Genomic DNA, 25,097 nt, shown 5'->3' on the forward strand with positions numbered 1-25,097 from the left:
GAGGTTTTGGGATGTGAGGAGAATAGGAACGAGTGATACCTTTGCTAGCATTGTCCATGAATGTTCTAGGATATAGATGCTGTAATATTTGGAGCAGTGGTAAGTATATGAAAGTTCTGAGTATTCGTTAGTTGTTAGAGATTTTTTGGAAACTATTGCATGAAGCATTGGGGAAGGATAGTGACTGAGCTGTGGGATGGATCTTATGTACTCATGAATGTTGGCTGTAATGGCAAAAGTGCAATTTTTATGACTTTGGTATCAAAGTACTTGGGGCTTTATGCCTGGTATTTGTCTGCAAACTCTTTGGTTAATTTGCAACAATTTGGATTGTAGTAAGGTTTCCTGTTTGTTCTCTTTACTTCACCAGCCAAAACTTCGAGAGCTACATCTGAAAATTGGAGTTGTTGCTCTTATTCAAGCTCTGCCATGGTATTTGTCACCATACAGTATCTAGTTTCATAAGATGTGTAACTATGGCCTCATTCAGTGCTAGCATGTTTGAACAGGTGTCAGCTGCTCATGAAGTTGAGCTCCAAGGATATGCAGCAAGTTCGGTGACAGGTGGTGGAGCTGACTGGATGTTAGGTCCTGGAGCACAGCTTCACGCTTATCCTTCACCAAGCCAGAAGGTACCCTTCAATTGCTCAGCACAATCCCAGCTGAATATATTCAGCTGTTCTCAGTTTAGGATTTCAATCTCTTCTCCACATTTGTTTGAAAAAAAAAATTACAACTGTTTTATTTCGTACATCTCTCCTTAAATTTTAGTCTTTACAATGTGATGGGTGAAAAAATGTCAGTCCATAAAATCCTTTTACCAGGTGGTCAAAAATAATGTGCCATAACTTGCTTTTGGGAGGGAGGGAGGGAGAGGTATTTGGGATCTTAATAACAGGGCCAACAATGTGTTAGCTTAATCAATGACTTTTTAAGATTGAGAAGGAAATGGAACAGCCAGGAGGAAATGAATTTGTTAGTAATTTGCAAAATAGGGGATAGAAAGATAAATAATAGAAAAGATAAAAAGATAAAAGTATAATCTTTAATTGTCACATCATTAGCATTTTTTTCAGCCAAATTCAACCCAAAGCTTTTTAAAATACCATAAACATGAGATTCTGCAAATGCTGGAAATCACGAGCAATACATACACAAAGCTGGAGGGACTTGGCAAATCAGGATCTGTGGAGGAGAATTAACAGTCTGATGAAGGGTCTCAGCCTTTATCCCCCTCCATTGATGCTGCCTAACTAGCTGAATTCCTCCAGCATTTTGTGTGCATTGCTTTAAAAATAACATGGCAGTTTTGCCCATATTTGTGTGAATATTTTACAGCTGATAATAAATAATGTTTTCTTTTCTCAGTTACAGAAATTCAGTCAAGAACAAAAAATGAAACAGAAGACGGCTTTGTCACTGTAAACCTGAAGAATGAGAAAGGTAGAGAATGAAGTGTACCAGCTAATTCTCCGCAGACACATTTTAAAATTTCCATAACTTTTTAAAAAATATTGTACTATTTTAAAATTTTATCTTAAACTTTTATAATGGCATTTAGTATAATAAACTTAATCTAATAGGCTGATGTTTGCTTAACTTATTTTTTTGCTCTCTTATTAGTGGAAAAGCAACAAAATCCACGTGATTATCGACATTATATCAGAATGTGGGCACAGGAAAGAGAGCCTAAATTGCAGAATATCAAAGATTTACCTAAACTGAATCAGGTAAGTTATATCCTTCTATACTCTAACTTATAACTAGTAACTTTGTCACACACTGATATTTAAAGCACACTTATTTTTAATCCTTTTTAGGAGCAATTTATTGAGCTATGTAGAACTTTGTACAACATGTTCAGTGAAGATGCAAATGAGCAAGAATTGTACCATTCTACTGCAGCTGTAACTAGTTTACTTTTAGAGATTGGAGAAGTAGGAAAACAGTTCATCAGTCAGACACTTGAAGAACCAGGCGGCAGTCATGACAGTAAAAGCAGAATACACCCGAGGAGGGAAAACCAACATTATGGACAAGGAGGTTCTTTCTGTGCTGTCCTTGAGGGGATGGATGATGAAAAAGTGTCTTCCAGTGAAATGCAAGAAATTAAACTGGATGATAATTCACCAAAAGAAAATGGTATTTCTTCAGCAATGTTAATTTCAGATGATGAAACTAAAGACGATACTTCCATGTCCTCGTACTCTGTTCTAAGTGCTGGCTCTAATGACGATGAGAAGCTACAATGTGAGGACATCACGGAGGACACAGTACTTGTGCGTAATAACAATGATAACCCTCTTCCCAGGAGTAATAACATAGACAAAGACTGGGCTATCACCTTTGAGCAGTTTCTGGCTTCCCTTCTGACAGAGACCGCTTTGGTGAGATACTTTGAGAGGGCTGGGCTGGTGATGCCCAGGATTACAAATGCTAAGAATGTCAGAATGATGGGGAAGCAGATCACATCAGTAAATGACCTTGAGATTGTTCCAATCTCAGGATAAGGTGGTTTCTGCTGTTTCAACATATTACATCAAGTAATGTTCCATAACCACGTAGACCGATGTGTACAGTAGTTACAGAAAATTGTCTTATGTACTGTATCTTGTATTGTAAATTATAAGATGAATTTTTCCTCTCCTAAACCCATGTTTTGTTGCCATTGGGCATAAAACTTTAATTTATAATGTATAAAAAATTGGAGCACCTGCACTTTTCCTCCATGCTGCTTTTTAAACCAGAGGGATTGTTTTTGTTTATTAATCATTTGTGACCAGTGATTCCTTGTAACTTTATACTGTATGTTGACCTGTGTCTTCTAATGTTTCTGAAACCATTCCTGAAAATTTTCATTTTTATACTAGAGACCTGTTCTAATATGACTTGTTTTTTTCAAACTGAAATTGCTATTTTAAATTGATTTCTTTCCCATGTTTTTAAAACAATTCTTGGATGTTGGCTTGACCTTTAACATGATAGGAACAATATACAGAATAAAATCAAAACGCCAGTTTAAAGCACTCAGGTAGACTGATTAATTGTTGGTAAATTGATCCTGGGCATATAGCAAAAACAACTAACTATTGTTTAATCACTGAAAGTTTGGAAGTATGAAAATCAGTGTGGAAACAGAAGAGAGATAAAAATTATAAATGACCCTTGCCCCTTGCCATCATCAAGTTGTATCCTGGAGCAATACTTTAAAAAGGCAGGGAGAAGGGAAGAAGAAACAAATGCAGAGAGGGAGAGGGTGTCCTTTGCAATGAGGAAACAGTGAAGTATAGGATATGTTTAAGCTTGAGGGTGGCGAGAATTATTGCAACATAGACATTGAAGTAAGCAGACAGAAAGAGGGAGGTTCTGGGATGACCTACGTTGAGCATCAGTGTTATCAGGATGTTATCATGCAATGTTTATTTTTTGGTGTCTGACTGCTGTCTGATACCACTTTGGAGTTTATCTCATTGAACTCTGACTCCTGTGCCTATTCCAGCTCTGTTTTCAAAACTGGTAACAATATTTGGAACCTTTGTTAATGCAAACTTCCAGCTACTATTTTTTTCTCTAGTCTTTAAACAACCACCCATTCTTATGAAAATGAGGACTGCAGTTACTGGCATTAGCAAGGCTCTGGCAGAACTCAAAGGGTCAAGCAGCATTTGGCACGGACTAGAAGGGCCGAGATGGCCTGTTTCCGTGCTGTAATTGTTATATGGTTATATCTGTGGAAGGAAATGGAATGTCAATGTTTTGGGTCGAGACCATTCATTTGGACTCAATGAGAAGTTGAGACTTTTCATTTCCCTCCCCAAGTGCTGCCTGACTTGCTGAATTCTCTCAGCATCTTATTTGTTACTCCTATGGGAACCCTAAAAACTTAAAAGAAACTAAATTTTTATAAAATGTAAATGTGTGGTCTCTCTTCACAACAAAATCACACCTGAGCCAAATACATTCATGGGTTATTCAATGGCAATTATGATGGTGCACAAGGATCAGTCTAAATTTGGCTTTGATACCTGTTTGCCCCTGGTTTTGATTATTATGGAACCAAAATTTACTGCTGATAGGATTCTGTATGTTTGTAGGCCTGGCCACTTAAGGTGCTGTTAGCTACCTGGATCCCAAAAGTTACCAGACTTCTTCAAACAATTTTACAATGACTATTCCGTTAGTTGTACAGGACAAACTTATATAACTTGTTTCATTGTAATATTTAATGTGCTCTGGATAGAGCATCTCAAGATAAATCTAATACCCTTTCATAGAGAAATATTACAGCAACCTGGTTAGATATTTAAGTTCAAACAACATCTTTCCATTTGATTCCTTTAACCAGTAATTTTATTTTCTGTGGACAGTCATAGTAATAGTCACCCTTTATTGATCCCGAGGGAAGTTGGGTTTCGTTACAGTTGCACCAACCAAGAATAGAGTATAAATATAGCAATATAAAACCATAAATAATTAAATAATAATATGTAAATTATGCCAGGAAATAAGTCCAGGACCAGCCTATTGGCTCAGGGTGTCTGACCCTCCAAGGGAGGAGTTGTAAAGTTTGATGGCCACAGGCAGGAATGACTTCCTATGACGCTCAGTGTTGCATCTCGGTGGAATGAGTCTCTGGCTGAATGTACTCCTGTGCCCAACCAGTACATTATGTAGTGGATGGAAGACATTGTCCAAGATGGCATGCAACTTGGACAGCATCCCCTTTTCAGACACCACCGTCAGAGAGTCCAGTTCCATCCCCACAACATCACTGGCCTTATGAATGAGTTTGTTGATTCTGTTGGTGTCTGCTGCCCCAGCACACAACAGCAAACATGATAGCACTGGCCACCACAGACGCGTAGAACATCCTCAGCATCGTCCGATAGATGTTAAAGGACCTCAGTCTCCTCAGGAAATAGAGACAGCTCTGGCCCTTCTTGTAGTCAGCCTCAGTGTTCTTTGACCAGTCCAGTTTATTGTCAATTCGTATCCCCAGGTGTTTGTAATCCTCCACCATGTCCACACTGACCCCCTGGATGGAAACAGGGGTCACCGGTGCCTTAGCTCTCCTCAGGTCTACCACCAGCTCCTTAGTCTTTTTCACATTAAGCTGCAGATAATTCTGCTCACACCATGTGACAAAGTTTCCTACCGTAGCCCTGTACTCAGCCTCATCTCCCTTGCTAATGCATCCAACTATGGCAGAGTCATCAGAAAACTTCTGAAGATGGCAAGACTCTGTACAGTAGTTGAAGTCTGAGGTGTAAATGGTGAAGAGAAAGGGAGACAAGACAGTCCCTTGTGGAACCCCAGTGCTGCTGATCACTCTGTCGGACACACAGTGTTGCAAGCACACGTACTGTGGTCTGCCAGTCAGGTACTAAATAATCCATGACACCAGGAAAGCATCCACCTGCATCGCTGTCAGCTTCTCCCCCAGCAGATGAAGTCTGTAAATCAATACTGAGGAGATACTATTTTCTGCACAGCTGGTTTGAAGTAAATCTGACATTTTCTCTGGAAAACAGATTTAAAATTTAACTCTGGCACTTTTAAGGAAATGCATCAATTATTTTATAAGTACATCTGCCAGCATATATATCATTAAGACATTTCAAGGCCAAGTAATTTTAAAGTCTCACAACCTTTCATTCATAGTATTGTACATGCAGCATATATAATAGATTTACATGCAATCAATCTGCCATTGAATTCCAAGTACAGAGGTGAACATCAAGCAACATATTGTAACATTACACTGTTGATTGGTTACATTAGCACTTAATTGATGCTACTTAATGGATCTGAATGAGTGGAAGGAAGAGGCAAAATTCATTACAGAACAATGATAGATTATTTCAATGCAGAAGATTATAAATGCTAAGTGGTGAACTGGAAGAGGTTCCACATCGCCTCTCTACACAATTACTCTGATCTGTTTTCTAACAATACCTAAAAGTAATTCCAGCAAGAAAAAAAATCAAGACCTAAAAACCTCAAGTAAGTCTGCTTTTGTATAATTGCATTGATGAATTAATGGTAACTTGAAATTCATCAGATGTATATCTTCTAATATAAATGTCACTGTGGGAGGGGAGTGGGTAATGTCAGTTATTCATACCATCTGCATTTTGGTTGAATGAACTACTCAAATGCCAGCCTATTTGCTAACCAATTTGTCAAAAGAGTTGTGATTAGTCTATACAGAACTCTCCCAGCTGCATTGGTAGGCAGTGCAGATCAGGCTATGTTAAAACCAGTACTGTACCTTGGATCCAACTCTGCAATTACATTTTTGGAGAATAGTTTAAGGAAGAATCACTTTTGATATAAATCCCACGTTAGTTTCTATCCATAAGGTTAACCCCATTGTGGCATTCTGTCATAGACGGTATCCCATCTGTTACATAAGCAAGACTGTTGGTGTGTGGAATATTATCGTTTGAAAAATTCCCCAGCAACCTGAAATATTGACTCCTGCTCCTTGCTTGTTTCTAGTCCCCATACAAATAACAACTTTTGAACCATTGCATCCTTTAATGCAATGAACATACCTGAGAAGCAAAGATTTGTTGCCTAGCAAAGTTGACTCATCCAAAATGCAGAGCAAATTCTGTTGTCCTAAGTACGTTGCACAATATGTCTTCCAAATTCTCAGACATTTCATCTATTCATCTTTGAACAAAATTGTTTCTGAGTGGAATCACTTTAATTAATTGGTGTGGTGACTTATGCAAAATCGTACTCAGAACCTCCCTCAGTGCTGGCAGAATCAGTTCTTCTCCAATTGTATTTGGCTTTCCAGATTTAGCAAAGAGCAATGAAGTATGAAGCACACAAAACATGACTGTTTTGTTGTGAAGTGCTGGCAAATACATTTTGAATTGTTTTCCATTTCGGAGTGTTTACAGAATTAGGCTTATTATCTCTGGCATATGTCACAAAAGTTGTTTTGTAGTATTTAATTATAAATATATAATTAAATAGTGAAAAATAGAAGAAAGTAATAGTGGGTTAGTATACACGGGTTCATTGTTCATTCAGAAATTTGACAGAGGGGAAGAAGTTGTTCCTGAAATGTTGAGTCTGTGTCTTCAGGCTACTGTACCACTGCCTTGACGGTAGCAATGAGAACAGGGCATGTCCTGGTGATGGGGAGTCCTTCATGATGGATGCTGCCTTTTCCAGGCATCACCTTTTGAAGGTATTATCGATGCTAGGGAAACTAGTATCCATTTTCTGCAGTTTATTTCCAATCCTGTGCAGTGACCCCTCCATACCCCAGGTGGTGATGCAAACAATTAGAAAGCTTTCTGTGGTGTATCTGTAGAAATTTGTGACTGTCTTTGATGACATACCAGTTCACCTCAAACTTCTAATAAAATACAGCCACTACAGTGCCTTTTTGTAACTGCATCAATGTGTTGGGCCCAGGAGAAACCTTCATAGTCATAGTCATACTTTATTGATCCCAGGGGGAAATTGGTTTTCGTTACGGTTGCACCATAAATAATAAACAGTAATAGAACCATAAATAGTTAAACAGTAATATGTAAATTATGCCGGTAAATTATGAAATAAGTCCAGGACCAGCCTATCGGCTCAGGGTGTCTGACCTTCCAAGGGAGGAGTTGTAAAGTTTGATGGCCACAGGCAGGAATGACTTCCTGTGACGCTCTGTGTTGCATCTTGGAGGAATGAGTCTCTGGCTGAATGTACTCCTGTGCCCACCCAGTACATTATGTAGTGGATGGGAGACATTGTCCAAGATGGCATGCAACTTGGACAGCATCCTCTTTTCAGACACCACCGTCAGAGAGTCCAGTTCCATCCCCACAACATCACTGGCCTTACGAATGAGTTTGTTGATTCTGTTGGTGTCTGCTACCCTCAGCCTGCTGCCCCAGCACACAACAGCAAACATGATAGCATCGGCCACCACAGACTCGTAGAACATCCTCAGCATCGTCTAACAGATGTTAAAGGACCTCAGTCTCCTCAGGAAATAGAGACGGCTCTGACCCTTCTTGTAGACAGCCTCAGTGTTCTTTGGCCAGTCCAGTTTATTGTCAATTCGTATCCCTAGGTATTTGTAATCCTCCACCATGTCCACACTAACCCCCTGGATGGAAACGGGGTCACTGGTACCTTAGCTCTCCTCAGGTCTACCACTAGCTCCTTAGTCTTTTTCACATTAAGCTGCAGATAATTCTGCTCACACCATGTGACAAAGTTTCCTACAGTAGCCCTGTACTCAGCCTCACCTCCCTTGGTTTGCATCCAACTATGGCAGAGTCATCAGAAAACTTCAGAGATGTTGACATCCAGGAACTTGAAACTGCTCATCCTTTCCACTGCGCTGAGGACGGGTGTGTGTTCCCTCCGCTTCCCCTTACTGAAATCCATAATCATTCCCTTAGTTTTACTGACACTGTGTGCAAGGCTGTTATAGCACCCACTTAACCAGCTGATTAATCTCACTTCTGTATTCCTCCTTGTCACCATCTGAAATTCTGTGAACAATAGTTGTGCAATTGGTGAATTTACTGTGCCAAACCATAGAGTAATGGGTGTAGAAAGATTAGAGTGGTTGGCTAAGCACGTACCTTGAAGGGCAGTGTTGATCATCAGCGAGGAGTAGATGTTATTTCCTATCCACACTGTGGTCTCCCAGTGAGGAGTCAAGGATTCAGATCTTATTGCCATTCGCTACTGGGGTACATTTTTAGCTAGCACAATTCCCATACTTTAATCACGTAGTAGTGCAATACCCGTAAATTAGGGTATGGGCATTCAATTGGGTAAAATCCAGAATCTGCCCTTTTGAATAGTCTTGACCACACTTCTGTAGCCCACCGCCCAACCATGATATGATTGACCCACTTTATGTGCCTTCAGGCAGAAACTCGGGTTTTGCCTGAGCTATGATCACATCAAAAGCTTTCCCCTTTATTGATCACAGTGCTTGAGGCTGTACGGAAATAATAGGCAATTGACCATGTGCATTAATCCATAATGAAAATAGCAGAAGCAGACCAAAGGAAAAGAAAGTGTACACAGTATCATGGAGTATCTGAAATAGGATTTATACCAGTGTCAAGCAACCAACAGCTGCCAATGTGTCTGTTTGTAAAAGAGTTTTCAAATGACACAAACCATCCAGGCTCCTTAACCATTTGAAGAACATTCACTCTGATAAAGCAAACAAGAACTTGGCATATTATCAGTTACATTTTGAAAGTGAGAATAAAACTACACCTGTGCAAACCTCCGCAGTCCTGCGATCTCTGTCTCGGAAGCTGATGTCAGAACATCTTTCAAAAGGGTGAACCCTCACAAGGCAACAGGTCATGATGGTGTACCTGGTGGGGCTCTGAAAATCTGGGCCAACCAATTGGCGGGAGTGCTTAAGGTCATCTTCAGTCTCTCACTGGCTGAAACCGGAGGTTCCCACCTGCTTCAAAAGAGCAACAATCATACCAGTGCCCAAGAAGAGCAGCGTGAGCTGCCTCAATGACTATCGTCTGGTGGGACTCACATCTACTGTGACAAAGTGCTTTGAGGGGTTGATCATGACTAGAATCAACTCCAGTCTAAGCAAGGACCTGGATCTGCTGCAATTTGCCTATTGCCACAATAGGTCTACAGCAGATACAATTTCACTGGCTCTCCACTCTGCCTTGGATCAACTGGTGAGTAGTAATACCTTCGTCAGGCTGTTGTTTACTGATTGTAGCTCAGCGTTCAACACAATCATACGCTCAGTTCCAGTCAACAAGCTTCAAAGCCTGGGGCTCTACAACTAATCTGCCTTACTAATCAAGAACCTTTCAACCTCTGTTTTAAACATATCCAATGACTTGGCCACCACAGCAATAAATACCACAGATTCACCCTCCGGCTAAAGAAATTCCTCCTCATCACTGTTCTGAAGGAACATTCTTCTGTTCTGAGGCTGTGCCCTCTTGTCCTAGACTTCCACACTCTAGAAAACATCCTCTCCACATCCACTGTATCTATCCCTTTCAATATCCAAAAGGATTCAACAAAATCCCCCTTCATTCTTATAAACTCCAGTAAGTAGAGGCCTAGGCATGCGTTATGCGTTAACCCTTTCATTCCTGGAATCATTCTCGTGAACCTCCTCTGGACTTTGGTCTTTTTTAATCATGCCTCCAAATACCCAAAACTTCATCCTCAATAATAGACTCCAACCTCTTGTAAACCACTGAAGTCAGGCTAACTGGTCTATAATTTCTTCTGCCTCCTTCCCTCCTAAAGAGTGGAGTGGTATTTGCACTTTTTTAGTCCTCTAGAACCATTCCAGAATCTAGTCATTATGAAAAGATCATTACTAATGCCTCCACAATCTCTTCAGTTACCTCTTTCAGAACCCTGGTGTGTAGTCCAGGTGATTTATCTACTTTCAAATCTTCAGCATTCCAAGCACCTTCTCGTTAGTAATAGCAACTCATTCACTCCTGCTCCCTAACACTCAAATTTCTGGTATACTGCTGGTGTCTTCCTCATTGACAACTGATGCAAAGTACTTGTTAAGTTTATCCATCATTTCTTTGTGACCTATTACTACCTTTCCAGCAGTCCACGCTTCTCTTTTACATTTTATCTATCTGGAAAAAATAACTTTGGTATCCCTTTTTATATTATCGGCTAGCTATCCTTCATATTTATTGATGTCTTGATGAAGGGTCTCAGCCAAAATGTCAACTGTTTACTCTTTTCCATAGATGCTGTCTGACCTGCTGAGTTCCTCCAGCATTTTGTGTACGTTGCTTGGATTTCCAGCAACTGCAGATTTTCTTGTCTTTATATTTAATATTTTCTCTTTTTTATAGCTTTTTAGTTGCTTTCTGTTAGTTTTTAAAGGTTTCACTATCCTCGTACTTTCAACTAGTTTTTGCTATATTATGTGCTCTCTCTTTTGCTTTTATGCTGCCTTTGACTTCACTTGTCAGCATCCTTTTAGAATGCTACTTCTTCGGGATGTATCTATCCTGCACCTTCCGAATTGGTCCCAGAAACTCCAGCTACTGCTCTCCTGCCATCAACTCCACTAGTGCTCCTTCCAATCACCTCTCTCATGACTGTATTTCCCTTTACTCCAGAGTTACACTGATGCACCTAATTTTAGCTTCTCCCTCTCAAATTGTAAGGTGAATCCTATCATATTGTGATCACTGTCTTCTAAAGGTTCCTTTATCTTGAGCTCCCTAATCAAATCTGGTTGATTACATAACAACCAATCAAGAATTGCCTTTTCCCTGGTGGGCTCAACCACAAACTGCTCTGAAAAGCCATCTCATTGGCATTCTACAAATTCTCCCTCTTGGGATCCAGCACCAACCTGATTTTCCCATTCTACCAGCATATTGAAATTACCTGGCTATTATAACATTCCCCTTCTTACATGCCTTTTCTATCTCCCTTTCTAATTAGTACCCCATATCCTGGCTACTGTTCACAGTCCTGTGGATAACTCCATTAGGGTCTTTTGACCCTTGCAATTTCACAAGGATTCTACATCCGCTGAGCCTATGTTACCTCTTTCGAAGGATTTGACCTCCGTTTTTATCAAAAGAAGCCACCCCACTCCCTCTACCTATCTGCCTGAGCAGAAACAAAGATGTTTTTTTTTCAAATGGTGACATAAAACTAACATGATTCTAAAGTATATATGCCAGTGTAGATTTCTCTTGGCGCATCACTTCATCAGTAACAATGTAGGATCCTGTATCAACAGATCAAGAGTCGATCGTGACCTGCCTCTCAGTAGCAGCTATGTCATTCACCTCTGGAAAATCCTCTGCCAATCAACTAGCGAAGCTCAGCTGTCCCATTCACCGATGACTTCTGCTACCTGCTGTTCTCCTCCACATGCTTGGCAGTTGTGTAATCAGCCATTTCACATGTTTGTCTCACTATGACAAGCATTCCCAGCAATGAAGATGATTTATGGATTCACTGGAAATGGTGAAATATGACTTAAAAACAGGTTTGTTAGTATTGTGCAACCTGTAGTGTCACTCAGCCAGTACTACTGCATGCAGTCACTTGCAATCATACAATATAAACATTGCCATTTGATATATATATATTATTAAAATTATGTATTAATAAGCTTCCCCTTCCTTTCCTGTACTTAATGAAAGATCTCGGCTCCAAACATCAAATATTTATTTCCCTGCTGAGTTCCTCCAGCAATTGTGTGTGTTACTCTGAATCTCCAGCACCTGCAGATTAGCATATGTCTCAGAATATCAGTTTGCCTTTTTTATCCATTATCACCTTAGGAAAGAATTAATTGTTTGCTCCTTCTCAACTCCTCACCAGAATATTTAACAAGCAGTACAGATGTTATATTTCTTTTGATAATTATTATAACAGTAACGAAATTATGTGAGATTATTTCTAGCCAGAGCTTGAAACTACCACACTCTAGTCCAGTAGTAAAAATACTACCAAGTAAGGAACATGAATGATGGAGGGCTATGTAGGAGGGAATGGTTAAATTGATTTTAAGAGAGGTTAAAGATTACAAAGAATGAATTATATCCTCAATAAATCATCTCTCATATTTTCTATTCCACCATACTGACAGCTCCCTGCCCTCTGTGCCAGCTCCATATTATCATACCTTAGCAGTTAATTCTACAGCACTGTGTGGTGAAACTCCATGTCACTACAATTTCCTCCTGACATTAAGGGCTCAAAGAGTAAAATTCATCTATGGTCCATATCTGTTCCCAGAGAGAAAGTCCTGTCCTTGGCTTCCAGCTATTTGTACAGTAAGGAATAACATGGAAAAGCATGGTGGTTTTCCCTCGTGAGAACCTCAGTCACAGGCTGACAAACTGAAGGCACCTGTTGATAGATGAGGAGGTGTTTGTGAGGAGGTGAGAAGAACGCTGTCAGAAGACTTGTTCACTGAGAAACTCAGTAGTGCAGCAGGTCCAAGACATCAGCTGTCCGTGAGGGTGGAGAAAGATGATGAGAATCAATTTGTGGAAAGATTAGGACTAAGGTCAATGGTGGGGATGGTGGTGCGTTGGGACTGAAAGTTGGGAGGTGGAATTGCAGGCAGGGGTGAGGAGCCATAGCTGGGGATGGTGATGAGAAGGCATCAAAGGCCTAGATGAAGGAGACAGGTTAAAGACAATATACCTGATGCAGTTCCCCACTGTCAGTCTGGGCCCACCTTAGATCCAGTGACATGTAAGCTTGCCCCGTCATAGGTATCGGGTGGATATCTCAAGTTAGAAATTCTAGAAATGGCCTGCAGACATGTAGAATATATGCTACTGTGTGTGTCTGGGCACCCTTCTGCATTGTCTTGGAGGACCCAGTCTGAAAATTATGGACTTTGCTCTTCACTGAAACCCTTTAATGCACAAAAAGGCAAAAGGTCTCACTCTGAATTAACACACACAAAATGCTGGTAGAACACAGCAGGCCAGGCAGCATCTATAGGAAGAGGTACAGTCGACGTTTCTGGCCGAGACCCTGGGTTTCAGCTCAAAATGTCGACTGTACCTCTTCCTATAGATGCTGCCTGGCCTGAGCATTTTGTGTGTGTTGCCTGAATTTCCAGCATCTGCAGATTTTCTCGTGTTCACTCTGAATTAAACCTGCTTTTCCAAATCAGAATGGATTAGTCAGAAATGTAACAACCATGGTTCAAGTTGACCCGATGCAGGGGCCAAAAAGATGTTCAGTACGTGGAATTGAAAATGGATTATCTTCCAGAACAGAAAAGAAATAATGACTTCTCCCTCACCCGTCACCATGGCCACAATATTGGCCTTAAACTGCACCCTGTGAACAAGCCATGCTCCCTACTCCCAGAGAACATAACTTTGCTCCTGAAGCTGCCAGCACAACGAGATGTGTCCACTGGCACTTTCAGGCTGCCGGAGAATGTGCTGAGGGGTGCATTGAAGCTTAGCACAGTTACCACATGGATTCGGTGGCAAAGGACCACAGTGTAGGGATCTTCTGCTACTGGAGAGGGAGGGACCACGATCAGTGAGGAAGCCCCTCAATTATTGTAATTGTATACCACCCCAGTGGCCACATGTATGGCAGCAGCGCTATTGGTGTGTAGGAATGTGTGTACTGAAAGCATTGTCTATGAATGTAAGAATGAAGAGACATTGCACAGTTAATTCTTAGAATTTTTTTTATTATGAATCAAGCTTATTTTGAAATTTTAAAAAAACTTCACTCCAGAAAACCAGATGACTCTTCTATTTGCATCTGAGACCACCTAAAGCTTGTAGGCTGAGGGAAATCACAAATGACATCATCATTGGTGTCCTGGTTCAGCACTATTCAGTGGACCGTTCAGATGAGACATATTGAATTGTCTCTTTTGACTAAATGTTTGGATAAAGAAGTCTATATCAAAATTTAACCCCTGTAAAATACACTTAGCTATTTCTAATGACTAGCTCGAGAAGCATTTGTGAAAAATTTGTAGCCGTGCTCCCTGCCACGTTTGAGGACATCTTCAAAATTATTGCCAGAAAGCCACTTAACTTTATTTTACTCTCTATTTGCAAAGGAATACAGATCTGCTGAGGTGCTCCGATATATAAGAATATCTATTACAAATTCAGACAACCAGAGGGGACAAGACAAGTTCTTCACAGGCAGCTTTTTTAATGGGTGTGAATGCCTTTTCCATGTGATGTAGTGCCAATAAGTTACTTTTCTTGGATACATGCCTTTTTAAATACAACCAGAATCTAAAGGAAGAAAAATATTTAACATATGTTAGCTCAGATAATGTGTCACCATTCATAAAGAAAGTAGCGTTGGGAAAAAATGCAGAAGTTTTATTTCCCAAGTGAACAGGCATTTCCTTAAATTCTGACTAAGTTTTTAATTTTCTGTCTGTGCAACTAAAAGAAGAATTCTTGTAACTTTACTGAAATAGCATCTGATAAGCTGACAACCAAGTAAGATACAAGAGGTCCAGGTACAGTCTCCAGAAAGCCATCTCAGGTGCGAAATGGCAATTCCACACCAAACTTCAATCACTGAAGGATGCTTGGCATCTGTGGAAGGGCTTGAATGTTATTAGCTCTTACAAAGTGAAAGCAAGTGACATAGGTGACAACAAGGGTTTTGCTCTCGGATGAGCTCAGTATCTTCTATGCTCACTTTGATTCTCAAAACATGGAGGAATTTTCACGATCTTCCACATCCAATAAGAGAGCATACTTCAGGAGGCTGAACCCAAGGAGAGCATCCAGCCCAGATGGGGTACCTAGTCAAGTACTAAAGACCTGTGCTGATTAACTGGCTGGAGTTAATCTGATATCTTTAACCTCTCACCTCAGCATTCTGAGATACCCACCTGCTTCAAGCAGGTTTCAATCACACCGGTGCCCAAGAAGAGCCTGGTGACCTGCCTCAATGACTATCAGCCAGTAGCACCTACATCCACCGTGATGAAGTGCTTTGAGAGGTTGATGATGAAACATACCAACTCCTGCCTGAGAAGCAACTTGAATCCACTCCAATTTGCCTACTGGCACTATAGGTGCTCAGCACATACCATTGCATGGCTCTTCACTCAACCCTGGAGTATCTGGACAGCAAAGATGCAAACATCAGGATGCTCTTTATCAACTACAGCATTCAGTGTCATCATCCCCTCAAAACTAATCAATAAGCTTCAAGACCTGAATACCTCTTTATGGAATTGGGTCCTCGATTTTCTCACTTGCAGACTCCAGTCAGATCAGATTGGCAACCACATCTCCTCCACAATCTCCGCCAGCACAAATGCACCACAAGACTGTGTGCTTTGTCCCCTGCTCTACTCGCTTTATAATTGCAAATGTGAGGCAAAGTGTTTTTCCAAAGCTGTATGTCAGTTTGCTGACAATACCACCAAATCAAAGATGGTGACCAAATCAGCAAACAGGAGGGAGAATGAAAATTTGGCTGATGATGCTACAACAACAACAACATCTCACTCAACGTCAGTAAGACCAAGGAGCTGATTATGGACTTAAGGAGCAGGAAACCGGAAGCCCATGAGCCAGTCGTCACTGCAGAATCAGCGTTGGAGAGGGTCAGCAACTTTAAATTCCTTGGTGTTATCATTCCAGAGGACTGTCTTGGTCCAAGCATTTAAGTGCAATTATGAAGAAAGCACAGCAGTGCCTCTACTTCCTTAGAAGTTTGTGAAGATTTGGCATGACATCTAAAACTCTGATAAACTTTTATACATGTGTAGTGGAGAGTATGTTAGCTGGTTGCATCACAGCCTGGTTTGGAAACACCAATGTCCTAGAACAGAAAGTCCTCCAAAAAGTAGTGGATATGGCCCAGTCTGTTAGCACATCTACATGAAGCATTGTCACAAGAAGCAGCATCCATCAGCTGTAACACGCATGCCACACTCCCTTCTCACTGCTGAAGGTGGTACAGGAGCCTCAGGATCCACATCACCAGCCACTGGTGAAGCTTCTGAGTACGAGTCATGTACAGAAAAGGTTGTTAAGCTGCAGAATATTGGGCGACCTTAGAAAAAAAGGCAAACTGAACAGTGATCTTTTAAGTAGTACACTTATAAAGCAGAAACTGAGGTGTTCTGTATATAAACAAGAACCATTGTTTAGTGAGCTAGAAACTTATACAGAGACAACAATCAGATATTGTCAAAATAAGGGAACATCATTTACAACCATTTAGCAGTTTTTCTTTAGATTATGAAGACACTCAGTCCTCGTTTATTGTCATTTAGAAATGCATGCATTAAAAAATGATACAATGTTCGTCCAGAATGATATCACAGAAACACAGGACAAACGAAGACTAGAACTGACAAAAACATATAATTATAACATATAGTTATAACAGTGCAAAGCAATACCGTAATTTGATAAAGAGCAGACCATGGGCACAGTAAAAGAAAGTCTTAAATCCCGATATCTCCATCATCTCACGCAGACGGTAAAAGGGAGAAACTCTTCCTGCCATGAACTTCCAAGTGCTGCAAACTTGCCGATGCAGCACCACTGGAAGCACCCGACCACAGTGGACTCTGAGTCCGTCCAAAAACTTCGCACCTCTGACCAGCCCTCCAACACCGAGCACCGAGCACCATCTCTGCCGAGCGCTTCGACCCCGCCCTGGCCGCCGAGCAACAAGCAAAGCCAAGGACTCGGGGCCTTCCCCTCCAGAGATTCTGGACCACACAGTAGCAGCGGCAGTGAAGCAGGCATTTCAGAAGTTTCACCAGATGTTCCTCCGTGCTCTCACGTCTGTCTCCATCAAATCAGAATTGTGCACAGCACCCTACTTGACAGATAACAGATATCACCACCGGAGTGGCCACTGCAAGCCGCGTCACGTCGCCATCTTCTCCTTACTGAGTTTTACTCAGTCATTGATGTCATTCAAAGCTGAGATTGATTAATGTTTAGATATTGAATGAATTGGAGGATATTTGGGATAAGGAAGGTAAATGGTGTTGAGATAGAAAAATAGACATGATTTTGTTGAATGGTGGAGAAGGCTGAGCCGCCAAATGACCAACCTTGGCTTCAATTTCTTAGGCTCTAACATTGCTTTATTGTTAATATTATTTGACAGAATTTCCATGCTAACAAAGGCCCTGACAGACATCAGGGATTAAATTTCCCAAAGAGGTCTAGGTACATGTGACCAGCCTATTTATGCATTCCCTCCTGTTGTTACCTCAGTGGTACTTAAGACCATAAAAAGGTGGATTGGCACACTCACCTAAAACCAGTTTTATCAATAACTAAATTCTTCTGTTAATTGGTGAGTGCTTTTTTGGTTCTCAATTGATTCCCAGTTGCACTTCCAAGTTGTGAGTAATTGGGTGTTGTAGAGAGGAAAGCATACTCAACATGAGTCACTGTCAGGAGGGGAAGTAAGATCTTGATCTAGCAGGAAGAGACAGAACACCAGCTTAAGTCTCACTTCCACATCAGATTACATTGACTTGGAGAGGCGAATTTGGGTGGGATTGAAATCAATACTTGCTCTCCTGTTTCTTAAAGCTATTATTCCTGGAACTTCCAGGGTGTTTTTCTGGGATCTTGTCATACATCTGGAAATGGAAAACATGGGTTAGGTAAAGGAAGTTTGAGAGACCGTCATTAATCTTGATGTACATATTGTTCTGCAACCAAAGATATGATACAATATCGGAAAAAATACTTTCAGAAAATCAGACATTTTGTCCATATGGATTTTTCACTTAGTTATGAACAAAAAGATCCTTGTGGGCACAAAACCACTGTTTCTAGTTGAGTTACACGCCAGTGGATGTGACAACACAGCTGCACACTCAGTTTTATTTCAAATGGACCTTATTGATGGTAAATCATTCTGCTGATGAAACAGTGCTTTAAATAATTCATCAACCAATATGGAGGAACTTAATTGAAAGCATGAAAAAATGAATTATTTGAACACGGTGCTCCTGTGGGAGGATGACGTCTTTCCCAGTTTCATTGGTTGATGGGGTTTGGCAAAGTGCCCAAATGAGGTAATGTCAATGACTCACGCACAGATTTGTCTGTGCATTTGTAAAATTCTGTTCTCTGTCAATCATTTAACTGCAGCAGCACAGTATCAGAGTTCCATTTTTAAATCTATAACATCACCTCAGTTTAATCAAAAGGCTGAATCCCATCACATATAAATAGGACACTCATAATTGATTTAATCTGTTTTTAAAGATTTTAATTCCACAGACTTAAAGGTATAAAATTGTGCTCAAGAACCTAATTAAGACAGTGTTTGGTACATGACACATAATTTAAACATAAAACTGTCATGTGTTTGTATGACAAAACCTCACAGCTATAAACCTCCTTCAGATTGTAACCTGAGCATGAAGCTAAGAAGAAGAAGAAAGCCCTTAACTCCGAGTGGAGTCATCAGGACGCCGTTATGACGGCGTTCTTTTAGCAGGCTTTATTTTTATGAGGCCGAGTTGCTAACTCAACACTCAACCCAGTACAGATGGAAAGCATGCAAGGGAGCCGGCTGGATTCGAACTCGGGAGCCTTCGCTCCGACGTCCAGCACTGATGCCACTACGCCACCAGCCGGCTTGAGCATGAAGCTAACGTGGCACATTATTTTTCATTTAATAAGAAATTTCCAGTTTCTCTTCGGGGAGCTGTCTAAATGGCTATCATAATGAGCATTCACTGCCTGCAACTCAATTAAAAGGAATTCTGATTACAGTCAGCCCCAGATTACAGAAGGTTTCCATTCCTAAGAGCTGTCTATAACCTGAGGCAAAATAAGCAAAAGTGGAGTGTGGGAGAGGATCGCAGAAACAGTTGTGACAGATAGTGAGACGGCGCGAGGGAAGTTGCTGCCAGTGGGCCACACTGACTCAGTGAGTGAGTAAGTCTGCTTGGGTGTCCCAGCTCTTCTCTTCTCCACTCAGCCCCTAATAGTTGCTGCTTCAAGTGGCATTGGGTGGGGCGGGGGGGGGGGTTTGTTGTGCAGGAGACAGAAGGCACATGAAAATGCAATGTTTCTTCCCAGCAGGAGATGCCTCCAGCCTTACGGCAGCTAGCAGATTCATCGCCAGCTATCGCACTAGTCTCAAACACTGATTCCTATGCAACACACACACAGCATCTTTGGAGAGAAATACACAGTTAACGTTTGAGCCGTGACCCTTCATCAGGAGCTGGCCCAAAATATTGACTGCTTATTTCCCTCCATCAATGCTGCCTGATTTGCTGAGTTCCTTCTGCCATAAAATAAACTCAAAAAATGACCATTTTTCTTTCTAAATGTTTTGAAGGGTCAATTTGATTGTCTTCTATGCCAATATTACAATTCAAGGTAAAATCTAGAAAGTATTATGTTAATGACTTGAGCTATTACTAATGAGGGTAATCTGGTGAAGGAGAAATATTCTCTGAATGCATCAGTTTCTAAACGATAAGTGACACTTCACAAAAGTGATTTTACAGCAATAATTTTCCTGGATGTTGTATACTTGAAAATTAATAAAGGCTAAAGAAATTTGACTTTGTCCTCTTTCATGCTCAGACAATTTACATTGATGCAAATTGAGAGCATCTTATCCAGATGCATCATGGCTTGGTATAGCAATTGCTCTGCCTGTGAATGCAAGGAACCTCAGAGAGTTGTGCACACAACTCAACACATCACAGAAACCAGCCTCCACTCCATGAACTCTATCTACACTTCTTGCTGTCACAGTAAAGCAGCCAGCAAATCAAAGACCCCTCCTGCCGTGGACGTTCTCTCTTCTCCCCTTTCCCACTGGGCAGAAGGTACAAAAGCCTGAAAGAACATACCACCAGCCTCAAGGATAGCTTTAACTGCATTTTTATAAGACTACTGAACAGTTCCCTAGTACAATAAGATGGACTCGACTCCACAATCTATTTCGTCTTGCATTTTACTGTCTGCCTGTACTGAACGTATTCTGAAACCGTAACACTTTATTCTACATTCTGTTACTGCTTTCCCTTATATTACCATAATGCACCGTTGTTGTGAAAGGATCTGTATGGATGGCATGCAAAACCAAGTTTTATACTGTACCTTGGAAAGTGACAATAATAAACCAGCTTACCATTTACCAATTTAATTGCCAAACAATCTCACTGCAAAGAATTCTTTTCATTCTTTAATCAAAAGCCAGTGTTATAGGCTATCCATAAATGCACAAGACTAGGAGCAGAATTAGGGCATTTGGCCCATCGTGTCTACTCCGCCATTTTATCATGGCTGATCTATTTCCCTCTCAGGCCCAGTCTCCTACCTTTTCCCTGTATCCCTTCATGCCCCGACCAATCAAGAATCTAAGAACCTCTGCCTTAAATATACCCAGTGACTTGGCCTCCACATTGCCTCCACAGTCACCTGGGGCAATGAATTCCACAGATTCACCTCTCCCTGGCTAAAGATTGAGCAGAGATGATTGAGAGGAGATTTGATAGACGTATACAAAATCATGAGGGGTACAGATAGGGTAAACGCAAACAGGCATTTTCCACTAAGAATGGGTGGGACTACAACCAAAGGTCATGGGTTAAGGGTGAAGGGTGAAAAGTTTAAGGGAAACATAAAGAGAAACTTCTTCAAACAACAGGAATTCTGCAGGTGCTGGGGTTTTTGCAGAAACGTGTTCGGTGGGGCAGGAACAAGCTGAGACAATAGAAACTTCTTCCGTCAGAGGGACATGAGAGTGTGGAATGAGCTGCCAGTATGTGGTCCATGTGAGCTCGATTTCAATATTTAAAAAAAGTTTGGATAAGTACATGGATACTAGGGATATGAAGAGCTATGGTCTTGGTGCAGGTCAATGGGAATAGGTAGTTTAAATGTCTTTTTGGCATGGGCTAAATGCGCTGAGAGGCCTTTTTCTGTGCTGTACTTCTCTATGTCTCTATGACTAGAATTGTTGGGGGGTGGGAACCAAACTGAAGAGACTGGGGAAGAGGCAGTTGGCTCACAAATAGAGAAAGCTTGGAGACAGTGTGTGAGGGAGGATAGGCAGGTGATAGAGAAGGGACGTGCTCAGACGGATGGTTTGAGATGTATCTATTTTAACGCAAGGAATATTGTGAACAAAGCAGATGAGCTCAGAGCATGGATCAATACTTGGAGCTATGATGTGGTGGCCATTACAGAGACTTGGATGGCTCAGGGGCAGGAATGGTTACTTCAAGTGCCGGGTTTTAGATGTTTCAGAAAGGACAGGGAGGGAGGCAAACGAGGTGGGGGCATGGCGCTGTTGATCAGAGATAGTGTCACGGCTGCAGAAAAGGTGGATGTCATGGAGGGATTGTCTACTGAGTCTGTGGGTGGAGGTTAGGAACAGGAAGGGGTCAATAACTTTACTGGGTGTCTTTTATAGGCTGCCCAATAGTAATAGGGATATCAAGGAGCAGATAGGGAAACAGATCCTGGAAGGTGTAATAATAAAGCAGAGTTATCGTGATGGAAGATTTTAATTTCCCAAATATCGAATGGCATCTCCCTAGAGCAAGGGGTTTAGATGGGGTGGAGTTTGTTAGGTGTGTTCAGGAAGGTTTCTTGACACAATATGCAGATAAGCCTACTCGAGGAGAGACTGTACTTGATTTGGTATTGGGAAATGAACCTGGTCAGGTGTCAGATCTCTCAGTGGGAGAGCATTTTGGAGATAGTGATCATAATTCTACCTCCTTTACAATAGCATTGGAGAGAGATAGGAACAGACAAGTTAGAAAAGCGTTTAATTGGAGTAAGGGGAATTATGAGGCTATCAAGCAGGAAATTGGAAGCTTAAATTGGGAACAGATGTTCTCAGGGAAAAGTACGGAAGAAATGTGGCAAATGTTCAGGGGATATTTGTGTGGAGTTCTGCATAGGTATGTTCCAATGAGACAGGGAAGTTATGGTAGGGTACAGGAACTGTGGTGTACAAAAGCTGTAATAAATCTAGTCAAGAAGAAAAGCTTACAAAAGGTTCAGAGAGCTAGGTAATGTTAGAGATCTAGAAGATTATAAAGCTAACAGGAAGGAGCTTAAGAATGAAATTAGGAGAGCCAGAAGAGGCCATGAGAAGGCCTTGGCAGGCAGGATTAAGGAAAACCCCAAAGCATTCTACAAATATGTGAAGAGCAAGAGGATAAGACGTGAAAGAATAGGACCTATCAAGTGTGACAGTGGGAAAGTGTGTATGGAACCGGAGGAAATAACAGAGGTACTTAATGAGTACTTTGCTTCAGTATTCACTACGGAAAAGGATCTTGGTGATTGTAGTGATGACTTGCAGCAGATTGAAAAGCTTGAGCATGTAGATATTAAGAAAGAGGATGTCCTGGAGCTTTTGGAAAGCATCAAGTTGGATAAGTCGCCGGGACCAGATGAGATGTACCCCAGGCTACTGTGGGAGGTGAGGGAGGAGATTGCTGAGCCTCTGGTGATGATCTTTGAATCATCAATGGGGGCGGGAGAGATTCCGGAGGATTGGAGGGTTGCGGATGTTGTTCCTTTATTCAAGAAAGGGAGTAGAGATAGCCCAGGAAATTACAGACCAGTGAGTCTTACTTCAGTGGTTGGTAAGTTGATGGAGAAGATCCCGATAGGCAGGATTTATGAACATTTGGAGGTATAATATGATTAGGAATAGTCAGGATGGCTTTGTCAAGGGCAGGTCATGCCTTATGAGCCTGATCGAATTTTTTGAGGATGTGACTAAACACATTGATGAAAGAAGAACGGTAGATGTAGTGCATATGTATTTCAGCAAGGCATTTGATAAGGTACCCCATGCCAGGTTTATTGAGAAAGTAAGGAGACATGGGATCCAAGGGGACATCGCTTTGTGGATCCAGAACTGGCTTGCCTACAGAAGGCAAAGAGTGGTTGTAGATGGGTTATATTCTGCATGGAGTTTGGTCACCAGTGGAGTGCCTCAGGGATCTGTTCTGGGACTTTTACTCTTTGTAATTTTTATAAATGACCTGGATGAGGAAGTACAGGGTTGGGTTAGTAAGTTTGCTGATGACACAAAGGTTGGAGGTGTTGTGGATAGTGTGGAGGGCTGTCAGAGGTTACAACGGGACATCGATAGGATGCAAAACTGGGCTGAGAAATGGCAGATGGAGTTCAACTCAGATAAGTGTGAAGTGGTTCATTTTGGTAGGTCAAATATGATGGCAGAATATAGTATTAATGGTAAGACTCTTGGCAGTGTGGAGGATCAAGGAGTCCAAGTCCATAGGACGCTCAAAGCAGCTGCGCAGGTTGACTCTGTGGTTAAGAAGACATACGGTGTATTGGCCTTCATCAACCGTGGAATTGAATTTAGGAGCTGAGAGGTAATGTTGCAGCTATATAGGACCATGGTCAGACCCCACTTGGAGTACTGTGCTCAGTTCTGGTCACCTCACTATAGGAAGGATGTGGAAGCCATAGAAAGGGTGCAGAGGAGATTTACAAGGATGTTGCCTGGATTGGGGAGCATGCCTTATGAAAACAGGTTGAGTGAACTCAGCCTTTTCTTCTTGGATCGATGGAGGATGAGAGGTGACCTGATAGAGGTGTATAAGATGATGAGAGACATTGATCGTGTGGATAGTCAGAGACTTTTTTGCAGGGCTGAAATGGCTGCCACAAGAGGACACAGGTTTAAGTTGCTGGGGAGTATGTACAGAGGAGATGTCAGGGTTAAGTTTTTTACACAGAGAGTGGTGAGTGCATGGAATGGGCTGCCGGCAAAGGTGTTGGAGGCGGATACGGTAGGGTCTTTTAAGAGAGTTTTGGATAGGTACATGAAGCTTAGAAAAATAGGGGGCTATGGGGAAGTCTAGTAATTTCTACGGTAGGGACATGTTCGGCACAACTTTGTGGGCCAAAGAGCCTGTATTGTGCTGTAGGTTTTCTATGTTTCAATGTCTCTAAAGAAATTTCACCTTATTTCCATTCTAAATGGACATCCCTCCATTCTGAGGCTGTGTCTCAATGAGATCCCCCCCTCCTCATTCTTCCGAATTCCAATGAGTGCAGGCCCAGAGCCATCAAGCGCTACTCATTTGATAAGCCTTTCAATCCTGGAACCATTTTTGTGAATGCCTTTGAACCCTCTCCAATGTCAGCATATTCTTTTTTAGATATGGGACCCAGAACTGCTCAGAATACTCCAATAAGACCTCATTTATGCCTTATGAAGCTTTAATATCACATCCTCTCCAAATGAATGCTAACATTTCATTTGCATTTCTCACCACCAACTCAACCTGCACATTAATCTTTAAGGAATCCTGCATGAGGACTCCCAAGTGCCTACGCACTTCAGATTTTTGAGTTTTCTCTCCATTTAGAAAATAACCTTTGCTTTAATTTCTTCTACCAAAGTGCATGACCATACACTCCCCAACACTGTATTCCATCTGCCAATTCTTTGTCCATTTTCCTAATCTGTTTAAGTTTTCTGTAGTCCCTCTGCTTCCTCAACACTTCCTGCCCCTTCACCTATCTTTGTATCATCTGCAATCTTGGCTACAAAGCTATCAATTCCTTCATCCAAATCATTGTAAA

General features: G+C 41.4%; 1 protein-coding gene across 1 annotated transcript in view; it reads left to right on the forward strand.

The window, feature by feature from the left end:
* Positions 1 to 3,017, forward strand: part of tbc1d9 (TBC1 domain family, member 9 (with GRAM domain)) — a 61,141-nt gene extending 58,124 nt beyond the window's left edge. The window contains exons 19-21 of the mRNA XM_063046618.1: positions 1,369 to 1,443; positions 1,624 to 1,730; positions 1,821 to 3,017. Coding sequence (XP_062902688.1) covers positions 1,369 to 1,443; positions 1,624 to 1,730; positions 1,821 to 2,510 — 872 coding nt within the window. The 3' untranslated portion in view covers positions 2,511 to 3,017. The remainder of the gene's footprint in view (positions 1 to 1,368; positions 1,444 to 1,623; positions 1,731 to 1,820) is intronic.
* Positions 3,018 to 25,097: the final 22,080 nt, after the last annotated feature.

The sequence above is a fragment of the Mobula hypostoma genome, chromosome 4 (genome assembly GCF_963921235.1).
Source record: "Mobula hypostoma chromosome 4, sMobHyp1.1, whole genome shotgun sequence".
Taxonomy (NCBI): domain Eukaryota; kingdom Metazoa; phylum Chordata; class Chondrichthyes; order Myliobatiformes; family Myliobatidae; genus Mobula; species Mobula hypostoma.